Source organism: Labrus bergylta, chromosome 6, assembly GCF_963930695.1.
Source record: "Labrus bergylta chromosome 6, fLabBer1.1, whole genome shotgun sequence".
NCBI classification, from domain to species: domain Eukaryota; kingdom Metazoa; phylum Chordata; class Actinopteri; order Labriformes; family Labridae; genus Labrus; species Labrus bergylta.
Window position 1 is genome coordinate 16,296,866 of NC_089200.1, and position 17,164 is coordinate 16,314,029.

General features: G+C 38.9%; 2 protein-coding genes across 4 annotated transcripts; one reads left to right on the plus strand and one right to left on the minus strand.

Annotated features, from left to right (window-relative positions):
- Nucleotides 1–625: 625 nt before the first annotated feature.
- Nucleotides 626–9,244, minus strand: ftsj3 (FtsJ RNA 2'-O-methyltransferase 3). Its single transcript, XM_020648622.3, has 21 exons — nucleotides 9,064–9,244; nucleotides 8,828–8,933; nucleotides 7,350–7,396; nucleotides 6,657–6,736; nucleotides 6,399–6,498; nucleotides 5,919–6,113; nucleotides 5,717–5,832; nucleotides 5,370–5,474; nucleotides 5,043–5,143; nucleotides 4,813–4,899; nucleotides 4,563–4,706; nucleotides 4,130–4,265; nucleotides 3,717–3,913; nucleotides 3,509–3,623; nucleotides 3,264–3,345; nucleotides 2,945–3,086; nucleotides 2,719–2,813; nucleotides 2,429–2,531; nucleotides 1,686–1,869; nucleotides 1,417–1,511; nucleotides 626–1,304 (listed from the first exon to the last, which is right to left on the minus strand). Exons 1-21 carry the CDS (start codon nucleotides 9,128–9,130, stop codon nucleotides 1,049–1,051), a joined length of 2,553 nt encoding a protein of 850 aa, XP_020504278.2. The 5' UTR covers nucleotides 9,131–9,244; the 3' UTR covers nucleotides 626–1,048.
- A 1,451-nt stretch (nucleotides 9,245–10,695) lies between these two features.
- On the plus strand, nucleotides 10,696–16,083 carry plaat1 (phospholipase A and acyltransferase 1). Of its 3 annotated transcripts, XM_065955850.1 has the most exons (6): nucleotides 10,696–10,947; nucleotides 11,734–11,783; nucleotides 11,914–11,980; nucleotides 12,093–12,231; nucleotides 14,784–15,052; nucleotides 15,901–16,083. In XM_065955850.1, exons 4-6 carry the CDS (start codon nucleotides 12,093–12,095, stop codon nucleotides 16,000–16,002), a joined length of 510 nt encoding a protein of 169 aa, XP_065811922.1. In that variant the 5' UTR covers nucleotides 10,696–10,947; nucleotides 11,734–11,783; nucleotides 11,914–11,980; the 3' UTR covers nucleotides 16,003–16,083. The 3 variants fall into 3 exon arrangements, with proteins under 3 accessions (XP_065811922.1, XP_065811923.1, XP_020504312.1); XM_020648656.3 differs by lacking the exon at nucleotides 11,914–11,980 and having other exon boundaries at nucleotides 10,704–10,947; XM_065955851.1 differs by lacking the exons at nucleotides 11,734–11,783; nucleotides 11,914–11,980 and having other exon boundaries at nucleotides 10,697–10,947.
- Nucleotides 16,084–17,164: the final 1,081 nt, after the last annotated feature.

Here is a 17,164-nt window from a genome sequence, read left to right on the forward strand (position 1 = left end):
CAGTCTGTCAGTATCTACTATTCAGTAGGCAGATATTTGTTCCTACTTCGTCTGATTCATTCAGTATGGAAGTGGCAAAGTAAATGGAAAGTAATGTACTCAACTTTATACAGCTCACTTGTGGTACAATTAAAGTAAAGTTAAAAAACAAAGTTACAGGTGGCATATAATGATGCATTTAGAATCTTTCTCAAATTACCAAAAGTGAGTTGTTGTTTTTTTTTGTTTGGGTGAGTGCAAATCACGTTGGTAATGTTTCCACGTTTTATGCTGTACTGACAAATTGTATGTACAAATGTATGTAACTTCAGCCAATGTGAGTTTTACTTTGAAAAGTATCTTTAAAAAAAATGTTTTAGTAGTTATCTGAAATCAGAATAACAAGAAAAAAATAATCCCTTTAAGTTACAAATTCAGAGTAATAATTTAAAATGATTTCAGCCCTTTAGTGATGCAGCAGTTACATACGTATATATAATGTAGACTGTTTGTTCAGTTTATTTGACCAATTCCCTTAGTTAACTTATACCTAAAGAAATGACCACAAAACTTGATTAAATCAAGAATCCAGTAAACATACCATTTTCTTTTCAAATCATGGACTGAATTGATGCGTCGATAAATCAACAATTGACAACATATTTATTGGAAAGAAGTGTATATAATATTTACAATATTAATACCAACATTTCTGGAGAAAACATTCATGGTTACAACTTTAAATTTGATTTACTGTAATTTATATTTCAAATGTTCACTCAGAGGTCAAGGCAAATAATAATAATAATCTACATCTTCAGAAAGATGTGTACAGACCACCAGTATCTAAAAAAAACCTCAGAACATTGAACTGTCCATGAGTTTGAGGGACCTCAGCAGAGGTTGCTTATATTGGGCATCCACGTCTTCATCTTGGTCTCTGTACCTGATGAAGGAGCTCAAACTGTTGCAGGCATCTTAGCTCACAAAGCTCCTTAAATGCATACATGAGACCAGGCAGTGTGTAACAACAGAAAGGCAGGACAGTGAGAGAGTTACAGATTCAAATCTATCTTCCTCTTCGCCCTTTACCGCCTTTCATCCCTCCTCTGCCACCCTTGGACTGTCCTCCTCTGCCTTTTCCACCTTTACCATGTTGCTCCTTCCTCTGCATTCCGCGCATGTCTTTCTTCATGCGACTGTCCACAACCTTGAATTGTCCCTTGACACCAGCGGGCCGCCTCACTTTCTTGCCAGCTCCCTTTTTGCTCACAACATAGGTAACTTCTCTCTTCTCCTTCCCGATGCCGGCTTTCTTGTAGATACTGATGAATGGACAAGAACAGAAATGATTAAATGATATTATCTACAGTAAAGAAATGCATTTGATCAAAATTTGAGGTTTCAGCTCCAACCCCCGCAGGTGTGACATCATACCTCTTCAGCTGAGCCGTCTTCTCCCTCTCTGAGATGTCCACTGTGTTTACGACTGCCTCTGCTTTCTTTTTAGCCTGCTCCATCTTCTTCAGCATCTGGAAATACCACAAAGAAACAAACCAGTTCAGATCCACAAAAGCCATGAAAGCAAATTTTGGTACAGTCAACGTCTCGTCCTTTTTCACTTAAATTTCTTCAACTTTCTTTTGTTTCATGTCATCATCATGCAGCTGCACCACCACCACCACAGGACTTTCCCCTGATCTTACCCTTCTCTTCTTCCTGGCTTTGGCCTCTGCGACGCGTTTGATGGGTCGGGCATCGATCTCCTTCCATTTTTGTTTGAACTCCTCCACCATCTCTTTGGTGACCGGCACCGGCTTCTTCCTGTGTTTCCGCTCATCGACCAGGAACCACTCGGGTACATCCCACTGCTCCTCAGAGCTAGCAAACCTGAAGGAGCACACAGTCAGCTTACTGTACAGGTACATACTTATGTTATGTATGTGTATTGTTTATGTACCAAAATGTACCTTTTTTTTTTAAAATTGTAATTCATAGAACTCTCAATCTGATTTTTTTTAGAGAAATTATTTTGGTTATCAAAACTAATGCTGTGTCTGATTATGTGTAAAATACACAATCAGTGATCAAAACATTAGAGCTAACATGCTCAGAAGATATTTAGCAACTTTAATTTTTTATTTTTAAAAGGCCTTCCTTGTGCTTTTTAATCTATATTTCTCTTATTGCTTATCCATAAAGGATGTACATCTTTGAATGCAAATTCAGTATATTTTCACTATCCATCACATTGCTGCACTAGAAGGTATTTAAAGCTGCAGGATTTGGTAGGAGGTTTAACAGTGTTACTCTGTGTCTCATCTAATGTAGCTGTTATATTTATTTTGACAATGGATTTGTTTTAGTCGATACAAAACATCATCATCCTCCTCCTTTGACATTATTTATGAAGTTGTGAGATGACACTTTGTCTTATGCACATGCCAACCTGTGAAAGGAGCCGTCCATCAGGTCCCTGGCTCTCTTCTTAGACGTAGCGATCTGAGCTCCCAGTGCCAGGCCTTCTGCATCCAGGATTCTTGCTTTCTTACCTGAATAGCACAGAAGTGAATATTCCTCTTTCTTACTAATATAACCTTCCAGTCGATGCTTTTTTATTTGTATACATCAATTCTAAGAAATGCATGCATTTGCGATTCCAAAGTAAATAGTTAGAATGGAAATCATCAGCAAAACGTCAATTCATAAAAAAAATAAAAATGTGTTTCTCATACTCACTCATGCTCTCTACAGGAACAACCTGAAGGTCATCGTCATCAGCCAGTCCTGAAATCCCACCAGCCCCGCTGGCCTGCTTTATCCTGCTAATCTCCCTGGAACAAGCAGCAATATATGTTCATGTATTATTGTGTTCAGTAGTTTGGATGTCAATTATATTATAGTGTTGTAACATTGGATTCCTTATACATTATTCAGAACATAAAAACAGCATAGAAGGTATTACTGCTCATCATCGCTGCTGTCATCTGAGTCGCTGTCACTCTCTGCAACTTCCTGTGAAGGCACCGCCTTTTCCTCCACTGGCAGAGCAGCCTGCTCCTCCTCCTTCTCTTCTATATCATCAGCTTTCCTCTTTTTGCTTTTTTCTATAAAAGGTTTCCAAAATTGAAAATACTTTGTCAGTCCAAGGGGATACTTTAGTACTGTCATTTTAAACTCTTCTTGTTTTTTTAAAGCATTTTTGAGGACTCCTTGAAATCCATTTTTTAAAAAGAAAGGACTTTCAGCAACATCTGTGAATAAATGTCAGAGGAATTTGTTACCTTTTTTTTTGTTCAGAAGCCACTCGGTCTGTTGGAGCTCACATTCTGCGTCCCCTTCCAGATCAATCTCAGAGAAGATGCCCTACAGAGTGAAAGAAGACATGGTTAAATGTTTCACAGTAATTAGACTTTCTGCAGGTAATGCAGAGTAGAGGTCAGCAACAGAAATGAAGATTAAACAAATTTGTGCTGCAATCAGTTTAAAAATTGTAAATATTACGTTATAGGTGGAATTCTACACAAACCTTGCTGAACCACAGGTTTGTCTCTCGTTCTTTCTTCTCATCCTTTCCCTCTAGTTCCACCAGCAAGCCGCTCTCCTGCCCGTCCTCCTCTTCTTCTTCTTCATCGAACCTTACTCTGGGAAACATAAATAAACAGATTACAAAAAACTACATAAGGAAATCTTGAACAAAAATATCAACAAAACCATTCGTTTAACCAGCCAATTACTTCTTTGGTGCTTTTTTCTCTAGCTCTTCCTGTCTCTGCTCAATCTCTTCCAAGTCCTCATCATCTAAATCAGAAGCTAGAGACATTTTGTCTGCCTCGTCGTCATCCTCCTCCTCATCAGACAGGTGAAGGTCGTCGTCTCCTTCTACTAGGGCGTCTGCAGCCTGCATGTCCCCCTTGGATATGTCAACCAGCGCCTGATGGAGAGAGGAGAAAACCAAAGCAACATAAGCATTGAGGAGATGTCCAGGAGCTGTTTCATGAGACCAGTGTTAACCCCACTGACTGTATATTTCCCCTGCACATTCTAATCTTGTTTAACCCCCGATATCAAGAACCATTTATTTCTGTGGCATCAACTTGGTGTGTCTTTGCGCTTGTGATTGTGTGAGGTATCTGTGTGCACTCTTCACCTGTTGCTTCTTGATGGTGGCGAGAGAGAACATGGATGAATCGTTGGTATCTGCGATGGAGACACCAGGGAGGTCCATCTTCAGCTCCACCCTCTCCCTCTGCTTCCGCCGCTCCTTCAGCAGCTTCCTCTTCTTCCTGTAGGAGCATCACGGTTACACCAAATGTCTCAGAAAATGTCAAACCAGCCAGTTGAAATTTTTTGACATTTTAGGAAGATGGTAAGAGGTCAATGACAGCAAAAGTGTTCCTCCATCCATCAGCAATACAAAACTTCAGAAACTGAGATGTATCCCCCCCACCCCAAGTTAGAATTTAGGATTAGAAACTACAATGATATTCTGCAAACACGTAGAATAAGTAGAAGCTGAAAATCCAGGCAAAATTAAATTTGTATTAATGTCGATTAGAAAAAAAGTTGTAATCCTGTCAAACCTTTTTAGCTCTGCCACCTCCTCCGCTTTCAGCTCCGCTAGTTTCTTCTCCATTTCTTCCTCTTCCTGTTCCTCGTCCATCTCCTCCTCTTTCTTCTTCTCCGGTTCGTCATCTGAATCGCCCTCTGCTTCATCAGAACTTAGGCTAAAAAGAAAGCAAAGGCATTTATTCAATCTGCCATGACACAATCTGGCAGACATAGATGATCATCTTAAGTTCTCTTTTTGTTCATGTGTTTCTAAGACTTTACTTGATGTCCTGGTCCGGCTGTTTGGACTCCATCTTGAGTCTTTTGGTCACAAATCTCCTCAGCTTGGACCTCCAGCTCAGCAGCAAACTGAAGAGGTAAGGATGGAGGAAAGAAGAATACACACAATGATGATTGAGTCACTAAAACGTTATCTGATTTTGTTCATTTAAAGAGAGCACCAACAGGGATTTGCGTATGTAGAAACCTCAGTTGGGAGTGAAAAGACGTACCGGAGCTCTTTGCGACCCAATACTTTGATGTCACGACAACACTCCTTTACCTCAGCGCTAGTGGCCGGGTGAGACTCCAGTTGTGGGTTGTCAAAGGCGATCTGAGTGAAGACAACAGAATGAGAATAGCGACAAAGGGTTGGTTTCCCTAAGGTTGATGTTGTGGACTGTAGTGTCATAATCAGATCAATTGTATTTAATCGTGAACGAGTTATCGGATTAATCTGCAACAATTGTTATTGAACTGCATTCTCTTGGACACAGCAGAAAATGTGAGGGCCTTCAGCATCATTCTTTGAAGAACTTTAAGTAGAACAGGGACCTCACCTCACTGGCTTTCGACAGGAAGTCCACAGCGTTTTCGGCTTTCAGAAAAGCGGTCACCGTGAAACTGTGATAGAGCGTCAGCTCACCGTCTGCGTATCCCTCCGCCTGAAACAGAGGAGCAGCTTATTCATCAGTTATGGATGCAACATTTGGGGGTCATAAGTATACATTACAACGTAAGTGAGCTGGGTCCATACCAACATGATTACAAATTATATGATGTGTGTGTGTGTGTGTGTGTGTGTGTGTGTCTTAGCAAATCATTGGGAAGTTGTGTTGTGTGTTCTTATTGTGATTAATCAGTTAACTTCAAGTTTTATTCCCTTTATTCCACCCAGTGCACACACCTTGGGCTTCTTGACAGGAATCAGCTCCCTCACAGTTTTGGCCTGCACCTCCACCTCTTTGAACGCATGTTTGGGGTCAAAGAACTTGCCATCAATTTTGTCTGGCGCAAGAAAACCTAAGTGGGGATAAGAAAATAGTATCATATGCACGCAGCATAAAAAAAGTTTCATCACATCGCTGTAATCTGCCGCTGGCACTGACCCTGACAGATGACAAAGATCTCGGCGGACTCGTTCCTGGAGGCCTGCGGCTTGGTGGCCTGCACCTTTTTGAAGAACTGCTGGAAGATCCAAAGCAGTGGCTGGTAGTCTTTGGAGCGGAAGACCTTTGTAACAAAGGTGCCACCTTTGTTCAGAAACTCAACGGCCAACTTCAGGGCCATGAGGGTCAAATGAGCTGGGGATGAGAAGGGATGCAGATGTTTCAAAAAGTGTGGTTATAATATTTGCCCTTAAAAAAAAAAAACTACTCCTGGATGAGAAGGGAACACAAGCATATTAGAGGAATAATGATTAGGTAGAAATTATACACACATCAATGATAGTTGCTGACACATAGTACTGTTGTCTAATTACATCATGGTTTTGCTGTGGGGCAAAAGGTTATAGGATGTGCAAGGTGTTCCAACATGCGACTGAATATTTATATATAACGTCTCAAAACATTTGCTTTGACACCCACCTTGGGAAAAGGCGTCATGTGACCAGTTGGCTCCCACATTCGGGGCTCCATCATTCAACACAACATCAACCTTCCAAGTGTGTAGCTCTTTTCGTAAAGCCTGCATAAAGGAGAGCCAGGAAACAGAGTTTAAAAATCCATGTTGAGGTCTATTTTATAGTTTGGGAAAATAAAGCTGTCAACGACAACTACCAGGTTATTGAGTTAGTTATCCTGTGAATATTGGTAGACGCACAACATAACAGAGCACTGCCTCACCTGTCTACATTTATCTGTAGTGATGTCTTCTTGCAGTGCCACCACATTGGGGATGGCCTTGATGGGCACCAGGTCAACACCTGACAGGAGAAAACATTATTTAGAAAACGTATCTCACATTTTAAAAAAAGGAGCAATATGAGCGATATCTACTTAATCATAAAATGACTTCATCATCAGACATTAAGGAAACATACTACGCTGAAGTGCTGGCTTCTCTAACAACTATGCAGCAGGCACTGTGTCCTCCTCCTAAGTTTCCAGAATGGTCTATTTGTTTTGACCGGAGAAGGTCTGCGGCTTGAAGGCACCCCCACAGCCTTGTTTCTATTTCCCTCCACGACGACAAACTTTGTAAAACTAGGATAAGTATTGGAGAGGCCTTTGAAAATGGAGAAAGGTTTCGAGACTGATGCAGTCTGCAGCTGGCTACACAGAAGCATCGGTGTCTGCGACATGGTAATCTGTGTATGCATCTATTCTAGGGAGGAGGGGGCGGGGGAGACGGCTCTCTCCAAAGTTTTGAATTGGGACTGCAGTAGCAATGTATAACACTACAGATCAGATTACATAGTGCTCCTTTAAAATTGTAATTTCCATAACTAACCAAAAAACGCAAAACAACTTAATCTAAATGCTTAAACAGACAAAGAATGAATCTTGACATGTTCATATGAATGACATTAAACTCACCAATGATGAGACTTGATACAGGCATAAATTTGGACGCCACCTGCAACCTGTAAAAAACATTTTAGTACAGGTTTATTCTTTGTGCCAGCTGTATTCCACAACATGTTGCTGATCTGCCTCTCTAGACAGATAAATCCAGGATATTATGGCAATGGTGCACTTACATCTAATAACTCCAAAGCTTACACTTGCATTACAGCACCGAGGAAAAGCAGAATAAAGTTTAAATAAAATTAAATGGTTTTGGTTCCAGGTAAATATTTATTGGTCAAGGCAGGTAGAGGACATCTGTGCGTTAGTATAAAACCTTTGAAGATGCAGTGCAACCAACCAAACCATTCTCATGGTGCTGAGGCCACAGAAAAGCTCATCAGTAGTTCACATTACTTTGAATCCTTTATTCAAATTCAACCCCCTCCCCACCGGATTGTTGATGGACGGCTTGCCTCCCCCCACCCCCTTGCTCCCTATCCCTCTTCCTGCATCTTATCCCATCTCTCCCCCTATCCCTTTCCAAGCCCGGCGCAGTCTAGGCCTGTGAAGGCTGTTTCGTCATGAGCCGGGGATCCAGACGAAGATTTCTGCCTTTTAATAAGGCAGTTTTTTTTCTTACCACTGTAACTTTTGCTGCTTTGCTAAAGTGCTCATGATGGCTACGCCTGATCTTCGTAATACTGCAATAAGTAAGGTATTTTACCTGCTTTTTGTAACATCAGAATGAGTAAGGTCTTTTTACCTGCTCTTTTGTAATGTTAACAGACAAAGAGTAAAGTATTTTACCTGCTTTTTGTAAAGTGTCTCGATATAACACTTGTTATGAGTTGACGCTACACAAATAAAAATTGATTGATTGAAATTGAAGGTTAAATCGTGTCAGTTTAATGACAGTATAATACAATTCTGGTCAGGTTGTCCAGGAACTCGGCCCCCCTTATATCACCTCAATAAGTTATCGACCTGTACAATATGTCCATATTCTGTATATCATCTGTAATCTAGTATAGCACTGCACCTTAATCTGTATATTATAATCTGAAGAATATACTTATATTTATAGCATTTATTTATATTTATAGCATCCCATTAATCCATCCATATATATACCCAATAATTCACTTCTTTTTTTTTTTAGTCTACATCTGTACATTTTGTAATTACTTGTACATAGCACAGATTCTTGCACTTTCTGCTTATTTGCACTTCTGGTGAGATGCCAAACCTCATTTCGTTACTCTATACTTGTACATGTGTGATGACAAGTTGAATCTCATCATCATCTCATCTCAGGTTCCTGCTTCTATCCTGTAGATCTGATACAACTCCAAGTGTCCAGATAACATATAAGCAATCGCAAGTGCATTTTCAATAACAAAACTAACAAACCCAGGGTTGATTAAACAAACAAAATAAATGTTTTTAAACACCCTGCAGAATTAAACCATCGACATGATGAGTGAACATGTTAAAACTGAGCTCACCATCCTCCAGGAGCTGCACACAGGTCCACCAGAGCTCTGGCTTTCTGCAGAAACTGGAATTTACGGTTGAGCTGGATGAGTTTGAAGGAGGACCGAGAGCGATAACCTGTCGAAGACAAACATGTGATTAGACATTTGATCAGATGAGCAACATCAACTGAGAGTCTTCTACTGTGTAGCTTCAACGCGTGAGGTCTCAAAACTTGTTAATTTTACTCTAGACTTGGCACACTTACCTGTTTCTTTGGCAAGGTGGTAGAATTTATCCTTTCGGGTCTTTCCGACTTTAAGTTTCTTCCCCATGTTTTTTTTTCTGGGTTTAAAACTGAGCTATTACACAGAAATAACACACTCAGTCTGATCGTGGCGCAGTTAAACGTCCATGAAATCAACACGTGCAGCTTGCCCCGTCGCAGACTTTGACGTCATTCTTTTCCCCGGTAACTTCTTCTTCGTCTGATTTTTTTTTGTTTTGTTTTCTGGTGCTTGAGGGATATTAGCGCAACCTGCTGGGCTGGGGTTTATTTGTTGCGCTTGCTCGCTCCGAATACAAACAACTACTGACTAAATATGTACAATTATTTACAGTCTGCGGGTCCCAACTTCACAACATCAGAGAGGTATGTTTGATTTGTGTTTTTGATTTTGGAAAAAGTTTTGACTGCACATTAACTTGTCATGTTGTGACCACATGGAGTTTAAGGATAATAACACATATTTTGAACAAATAAATAATTTGGTTTCGTCATGCAGCACTCGCAGGCATACAGGGAAACTGAGATTTTACACTTATAGAAGAATAAATAATTGTAAAACAACGTGGCTGCTACACATTTAATTGTGTTGTGGCTTATTTGAATTTGCATGTAAACAGCAGCAACAAGTTATATTGATATTGAGTTTCATCCTCACATTACAGAAAGAGTTGGGAAACACTTCCCATAAACTTTTGAGTGCAAATTACAATCATTTCTTATTAGTTTGAAGGATTTGTGTAGCAAGAGCTGCTAAAATCAATTAGAATTATGAGGTAGGCCTATATACATTGATATTAGGCTGGACTGTTATATTTGAATAGGCTGTCTGATGTGCTCTAACTTCAAGTTTTCTCTGTTTTAGGATAGCCTACTGTTATCCACTATGATGCGGTCAACACAGCAAATTGTCCTAAAACTGAGTGGGAAGTCAAACAGAACATGAGTGACTCTGTGACTCCACATTTTCACGCCTTTTTTTCGAGTCACCAAGCCACAGCTTGAATATCTGATAGCTATACCTACACACCCTTAAGCCAACCTTTACTTGGTAATTTCTCTGGCAGAAAGACTGGGAACAGGTGCGGGCGAACCATGACACGGAAGCCCAGCCTGAAAAATGTTTTTTTTCCCTTGTTTTGTGACAGTGGTAATCCAATGTCAGGATGGCTGAGGAGCTGTGTGAGCTTCAAGGGAGGGAGGATGCAGAGTGAATGTAAGGAGTGGTTATTAAGGGGGACGGGTTGGCCTGTGCTACAAAGATGAGAGGTCTGTCCCCTAACAGACACTGTGGTAGTGGATCTTCAGTGACTGGTCAAGTCAGGTGGCGCTTCCCCATAATGAGATACTGAGCAAGGTTTGAAAGTGAAGAATAGGATCTTAATTTGAATAAAATACACATTTTGAAGAAACCATTCACATTACAAGTTCAAATTGAGAATATATGAACATATTGTCTTCTTTACTAATGTAACCTCCACAAGCACAGAGATCCGATGGCTATTCAATGAAATAACTCTTCTTTATGTGTTGTCTTTCCAAGCTCACAATACCTCTTATTCAGAGGAGCAGTGTGGCTGCCTGTGAATGGGACAATGCCTCTCTGTGGGTGTATAGTGCCCGGGTGACCTTAGCAACAGTGTGAAACTGTCATCACTCAGAGCAGCGACACTGAAATACCTCCACCAGGACCCCCAGCTACTGGTTTGGCTTTTGGAATATTTTACGACCTTTTTAATCATCTCGAGAATTGGAAACTCAATCTCTTGCTTTTATTTCTTTTCGAACTGGATTTTTTCCACGGTTATGTGCGGATTTATGATGGAGAATTAAAATGGTGAGGAAGAAAAAGCTGCTGGTGTTCGAGTAAGTATCACTCTTATATGGCCTCTGATGTCATTACGCCAACACCAAATCATTATTTTAAAGAACTTTAGAGATGTCTAATGAATCTATAGTTTCATTTTATATATTATTTCTAGAAAGGGTTTTGTGTATTAAGATACAGATGATGTTTATAGAGCATTATAACATATACGTTATGACACTAATCTTTATGGTTGAATAATTATATTATGTGTATGTTTTCATGTTAGTAGCATCTCAGTGACCCCCTGATTAGGTCTTGGTGTTGTAGCTTTCTTTTTTCATCATGGCTTGTGCATCATATATAATTGATAAGATGGAATCACTAATTGCTCTCCTGGGCAGATATAGATTACATCCCGACCCTGTGTTATTTTGATCAGAGCTACATTCTTAGCCTTCCTTTAATACACACAAAATATACATTTTAATAATTTATATGTATCATTAGATTATTCAAGGTCATGTATTTAAAAATAAGTTGTGGAAGTTGAAACATTGGTTTATTTAACTATTTATGGATGTTTATTTTCTATCTGAAATAACCTGGGCTCAAACTATTTTTCTGTCAGCTTCCTCATTGTGTTGACGCTTTTGTAAGCAGCACAGGTGCTCGTGTGTATTGTCTGTGTGTGAGCTGGTGTGTATTGTCTGTCTGTGTGTGTATGGATTGCCTTTACATTGTACCATCCTATCCAGCATTCTCTATCACTGAGAATTAAGTCATTTCTGCTAAAAGTAGCTTTGTTGTTTGTTTTTTTCCTATCTGTTTTGTTTTCTTCTTAGAATTTGTGGAAGCATGATGTGGGATGGATAAGCAACAACAAACATCTACTGTAAGTTGACTGAAAGGTTGTTAGTAACATGACATTTAATATTGTGCCTGGTATTAATGACAGGATATTGTGGATGTGTAATGTTGGAGTATCAATGTCCTCCATGGTGATTTTAAGGGTACATTCACAGGTCACCTAAATGGTAAAACTGAAACCATTATGACAATTCATCTGACAACTGAAGCGTTAATAGAAAAGTAAGATTTGAATTGATTACAGTTTTGGAGTTGGATGTTTGTTGACTGTACAGTGGTAAAAAAAAAATGAATAATGATGTTTTCGTATCTCTCTCTCTCGGCATGATTGCAGATGGCCTCTAATGACCCTGACCTTTCTGACCCCTCTGGTGACCCCCAGCCTGGTGACCTCATTGAGATCTTCAGACCAGCCTATCAGCACTGGGCTCTCTATCTGGGCGATGGTTATATAATCAACTTAACTCCTGTCGGTCAGTAAGAAACAGCTATTGACATCTAAAAATCGGCCAAGCAAAGCTTTGCTACTACTACTACTAATAATAATAATAATAATATTAATAGTCATATTGATTATAAGTGTTATCTCAGACAACAGAGGTTTATTTTGACACACTTTGTCCTGATGATTCATTCAAACTAATGTGAGATGTATAATCAGATGCCTTTTCATTGAACAACTTATAATTATTAATTTATTTTATTTAAAGTTGATTTAACCAGGGAAAACCTCACTGAGATTAAGAATCTCTTTTTCAAGAGTGTCCTGACCAAGACTGGCAGCAACACATTTTATCAACGTTACAGACATTCAGTAAGTCATGTAAATATTTACAACACACAGGTCAATATATCCATGGTCACAGACCAGACTTCCTCCATCTTCCTCCAACACCTTCAATCTTCTTTTTAAATTATTTAAAGAGACTGACCCAAATCCTGCTGCAGCAGATTCCAACCTGCAGGAGCAGCATACCTGAAACTTAATGTCCCCGTTTCAAACACACTTTAGGAGCAGATAACAAGTTTTGAGACAGCGTTGCAGAGCCAAGACTGTAACTTCCAACATTTTTCCCATAAATAAAATAACACATGTATGAGGGAAGCAGGTTAAGTATTGCCTTATAAATCAAGATCAATGATGATGAGTTAGGGCGTTGAGATTTGTGAAGTACCTCAATGCTCCATGATACACAGTATCCAAAGTTTTAGGAAATTGAAAAGATGCATGCATAGAACATCACCGTAGTGGAGTACAATAAAATAAGTTTTGGGGGTTTAAAAGTCATGACTTATCTCTGAAATAAAGACCCAGCTGTAAGTGTAACTTCTTTGTGAACTGCAGAAGATAAAGCTTAAAAGACAGCAAATCCTCAATAAAGAATAAAATATATTTATAAGAAGATACAAATCACGTATCTTCAATCACGTCACCCTCAAACCTAATAATAGAAGGCAGGTTCTGTGGCCTTTTCTTTGAGTTTGTAAACTGAATGAGTTTCGTTTTAATCAGCACTAAAAATCAACGTAGCTCACGAAAAGTATCCTGTACAGCATCAAAGGTCTCTTTTAAAAGATAGAGAGCCCGATGCTGTATAGGAGCGGAGCAATAAACAACAGTATCATCTGCATATGAAAATGAAAATTTGTATTAAGAACACTATGAATGGGGATGCTGGTGGCCAATGGTTAGTTTGGAGGCTATGGAGGCTGTAGTCCTCCAAGTGGGCGGCCCGGGTTCGAGTCAGACCTGTGGCTCTTTTCTGGCATGTCATTCCACACTCTCGTTTTATCCCTAATTCCCGACTCTATCCACTGTCTTATCTCTCCAATACGGACACAAAATGCCCCCAAAAAAGAACACTTTGAACGATAATGTCAATATAAAATGAAAATAACTGTAGTCCCAAGACTTATTATTGTAAGAAATGTATAGGTTATACCTGCAGCCTGCACACACTGTTACCTTTTTTTTTTCTTTTTTTTTTTATTCCAAGCCAACAGCCAAATTGTTCAAACTGTCCAAGACTATGTAGTCTGTGTTTCATAATTACATTGTCAAAAGTATCGAAGGCCTGCGACAAGTCAATGAAAAGGGCTGCACAGTAATCCGTATTGTCCATGACTTAATGAAATCACTGCCTTTAAAGCTGCTGTGGTTGTACTTTGTTTTTCCTAAAACCTGACTATTGGATAAAATATTGTCGGACAATAAACATTTATTTGTACGTTTGGAAATGGGCTTTAATAATTGTTTTAGCGTATTGATCCGACAATAGATAAGTACATATTTGGGAGCCATAGTGTTGCGAGTCTTTGTGCATCATATCTAGTGATTTTTTTTTACGATTCAGCACCTAAATAAGTGATGTGCGTGTGTTTGCTGACTTTTTCTGAAATGAAGTCTATCCCAGTCAAGACCAGAACCCCTTGCTTTAGGTTAAGCTACGTTGTGTTTTCATTCAGTAACCTGGATACCAATAAGATTGATTTTCTCCCAAGCAAAACTGAAGATATGAAAATGCTCCATATTTCGCTTGTTTGTTGTTGTTTACTCAGTGATTTGGAGAGTATGACTTTCACATGGAACATGCTATTAATTAAAAAATTAAACAGATTTAGATGGAAAATCTGAATATCAGTCTTCATATTTTAAGTATGATGGAGTCAGATTTTTGATTGAAAGTTCAGTTTTGGGCTTGCGACTGTTATTTCACATTAAATATCATTATAAGATTTGATCTAAAACACTTTATACTTGGGTACTTTTTACTGAAGTAAATCTAGTTTCAAATTGTATATTCCCTTTTATTTGAAAGTACTGGTAGTTCAGTTTTGACTTTTCAAAGGATGATGAAATACTTTGTTGTCTTTGGCTCAGATTCTGCATGAAGTGTCTGTATGAACTGTTTGTTGTACATTTCCTCTTTATACATTTTCAACATGTTCACCCTAACCTGCAACATTCTAGGTCCCAGATCCTTAAGTATGTTTTCAAAACAATTTTTGTTTAACTCCTCCCCAGATGAGAGCCCCGCAGCCGCCATGTCCAGCGTGAAGTCCGTCTTTAGCCGGAAGGCGGTGGTGCGCATGCAGCTGCTGAAGGAGGTGGTGGGGAGTGACTCATACCGTGTAAACAACAAGTACGACCACAACCACACACCTCTACCCATCAGTGAGATCATCCAGCGATCGCAGGTCCTCATCGGCCAGGAGGTGTCCTATGACCTGCTGGGGAGCAACTGCGAGCACTTTGTTACCCTCCTGCGCTACGGGGAGGGGGTGTCCGAGCAGGTCTCTCATTGTTTGTTTTGTTTCTGTCTCATGTGTCATCAGGGCAAAACACACTTTTTACTCAAAATACCACAGTGAGTGACCACAAATGTCACTACTGTCATTGTTGTGCTATAGAAGTATATGTTCTAAGACATTTAAACAAGACAAATTATTTACCACAGTGGTAAATTAAAGTAATCTTTAACGTAAATAAATCTCACAATATTTAAATTCTAATTGCCTGTGTTAATTTTATTACTCCGTATGGTTTCAAACTATTTTTCTGATATGTCATTGTGTGGTTGCCTGGGAATAACGATTTGCATGATAATCAAAAGCTTATGATTGTTACTTTCTCTTTCTCTTTCAGTCGATCAATCCTTATTTGTATAGCGCCAATTCATAACAAAAGTTATCTCAAGACATTTTACGCTAAGAGCAGGTCCCAACCTCACTCTTTATTACTATAGCTGACATGAAATTATGAATCAAAATGTTAGGGACGCAGTTTTATTCTTCTTAACTTGGAGTGAGTTCATTTTTTTCCATACCCATTTTTTTTTTTTTTTTATCAAAATAAGCTTAACTGTAAGTATTTAGTTAACCAGTTAGCCTGGGTGGCTTGTTTCATATAGGAACAAGTTGGTAGATGTTTGAGATCCAGTACATGATAAATTGTCTTTACTGTGCTTTTTTATTTTATTTACGAGACTCATTGGCTAGTTGATACACTTTGTCCAACTCCTTTCATCGTCAACAGACAACCTAAATAATCTGAAAAAAAAAAAAAGAAGCCCTTTGTTCTAACATCTCCTGTTTCCTAATGGTCCTCAGTCCACCTCCTCTTCCTCTCCTTGTCTCCACAGGCTACACGGGCCATTGGGGCCATCAGTTTGGTGACGGCAGCAGCCAGCGCCTTCTCTGTCTTGGGACTGATCAACACACGATCCAGAAACAGGCCTTTCTGACAGCTGTATTTCCTCCCAACATTCATGCGGCTGTGAATTAAAATGCATAAAAACATCATTAAAATGTAAAGGAAATATAAATGACTTCATTATTTCTTTATAAGTAACTATCCTTGTTTAGTATGAACAACACTGATCAAGTCTGTTAGTTGGGTAAACTTATGGGGATCATGTGCTGCTGCCATGTGTTAAATTACCTTGTACGACAAGATATTAACTTGTGGGAACAACATAATATCTTTTTGTCAAGTTAATATCATGTGCGCACAATATATATATTTTTTTACTTTTTGGGACTTCGGGGGCTACATAATAAACCTCATTCAGGTTCTGAAAGTAATAATTTTTCATGATACTTGTGCAGCTCTAGAGAGAGAGAACAGATAAATATCATTAAAGTATAAAAGAAGATTTGCTTGAAGACTTGCTCCAAACTTTCTGTATTCATATATATTGTATACAGCCTGTCACCCACTGTGAACTGGGATTGACTCCAGTCCCGTTAAACCCTTTACAGGATAAACCAGAGAAGACAATTGATTGTTGGTGCTGTAACATGATTAGACCAGTGTACCAGTTTAGCGATGTGCTTTTGAAACTGGCATGAATGTTTCTTTAACTTTCTTTCTAAGCACAATAATTATGCACCTTTACTGTTTTACACATGATTTGTATTGTCAGGATGTCCATGCTGTGAAGTTGCCTTGGGGGGTATTATTCAGTTAACTGAACAGGACTCAGTAAGGTATAGGGAACTCAGGGTTCTCGCTCATTGATTGGCTGCAGCCCGCCAACCTTTACGTCATTTGTCTCCTCCCCCTGTCAAAAAGTGAATTTGTTAGTTACGTCAAGAAGCCGAGAGTTAATCCGAAAGAAGCAGGAAGTTTGATACAATAAGCTTCAATATATAAATATACCCTAATGATTGATTTGTTTGTTTAGTCACAAACTGCATGTTATGCACATTTATACGTAAAAACTAGAGTAAAAGCAAAAATTGCATGATGAATTGCTACTAAGTAAGGGGTAATTTGACTTTCATTGGCTTCAAATATAAAATATAAAATTAGTCAAAATCAATAGCAACGATAAAATATGGTCTACTAAAAAATAAAAAAAATAAAAAATAAAAAAGTATGATTTGCATAATCAAAAACATGGG

Bases quoted from the DNA above. Each gene is read 5' to 3' on its own strand.
- plaat1 (XM_020648656.3), top strand. From the start codon at position 11,757: ATGGATAAGCAACAACAAACATCTACT. The intron at 11,784-12,092 runs GTAAGTTGACTG...GCATGATTGCAG, and splicing joins AGCAACAACAAACATCTACT to ATGGCCTCTAATGACCCTGA. The intron at 12,232-14,783 runs GTCAGTAAGAAA...ACTCCTCCCCAG, and splicing joins AATCAACTTAACTCCTGTCG to ATGAGAGCCCCGCAGCCGCC.
- ftsj3 (XM_020648622.3), bottom strand. From the start codon at position 9,130: ATGGGGAAGAAACTTAAAGTCGGAAAGACCCGAAAGGATAAATTCTAC. The intron at 5,144-5,369 runs GTGAGGTCCCTG...GTCTTCACTCAG, and splicing joins TCCTGTCGAAAGCCAGTGAG to ATCGCCTTTGACAACCCACA. The intron at 3,624-3,716 runs GTAATTGGCTGG...TATGTTTCCCAG, and splicing joins GAGAAAAAAGCACCAAAGAA to AGTAAGGTTCGATGAAGAAG.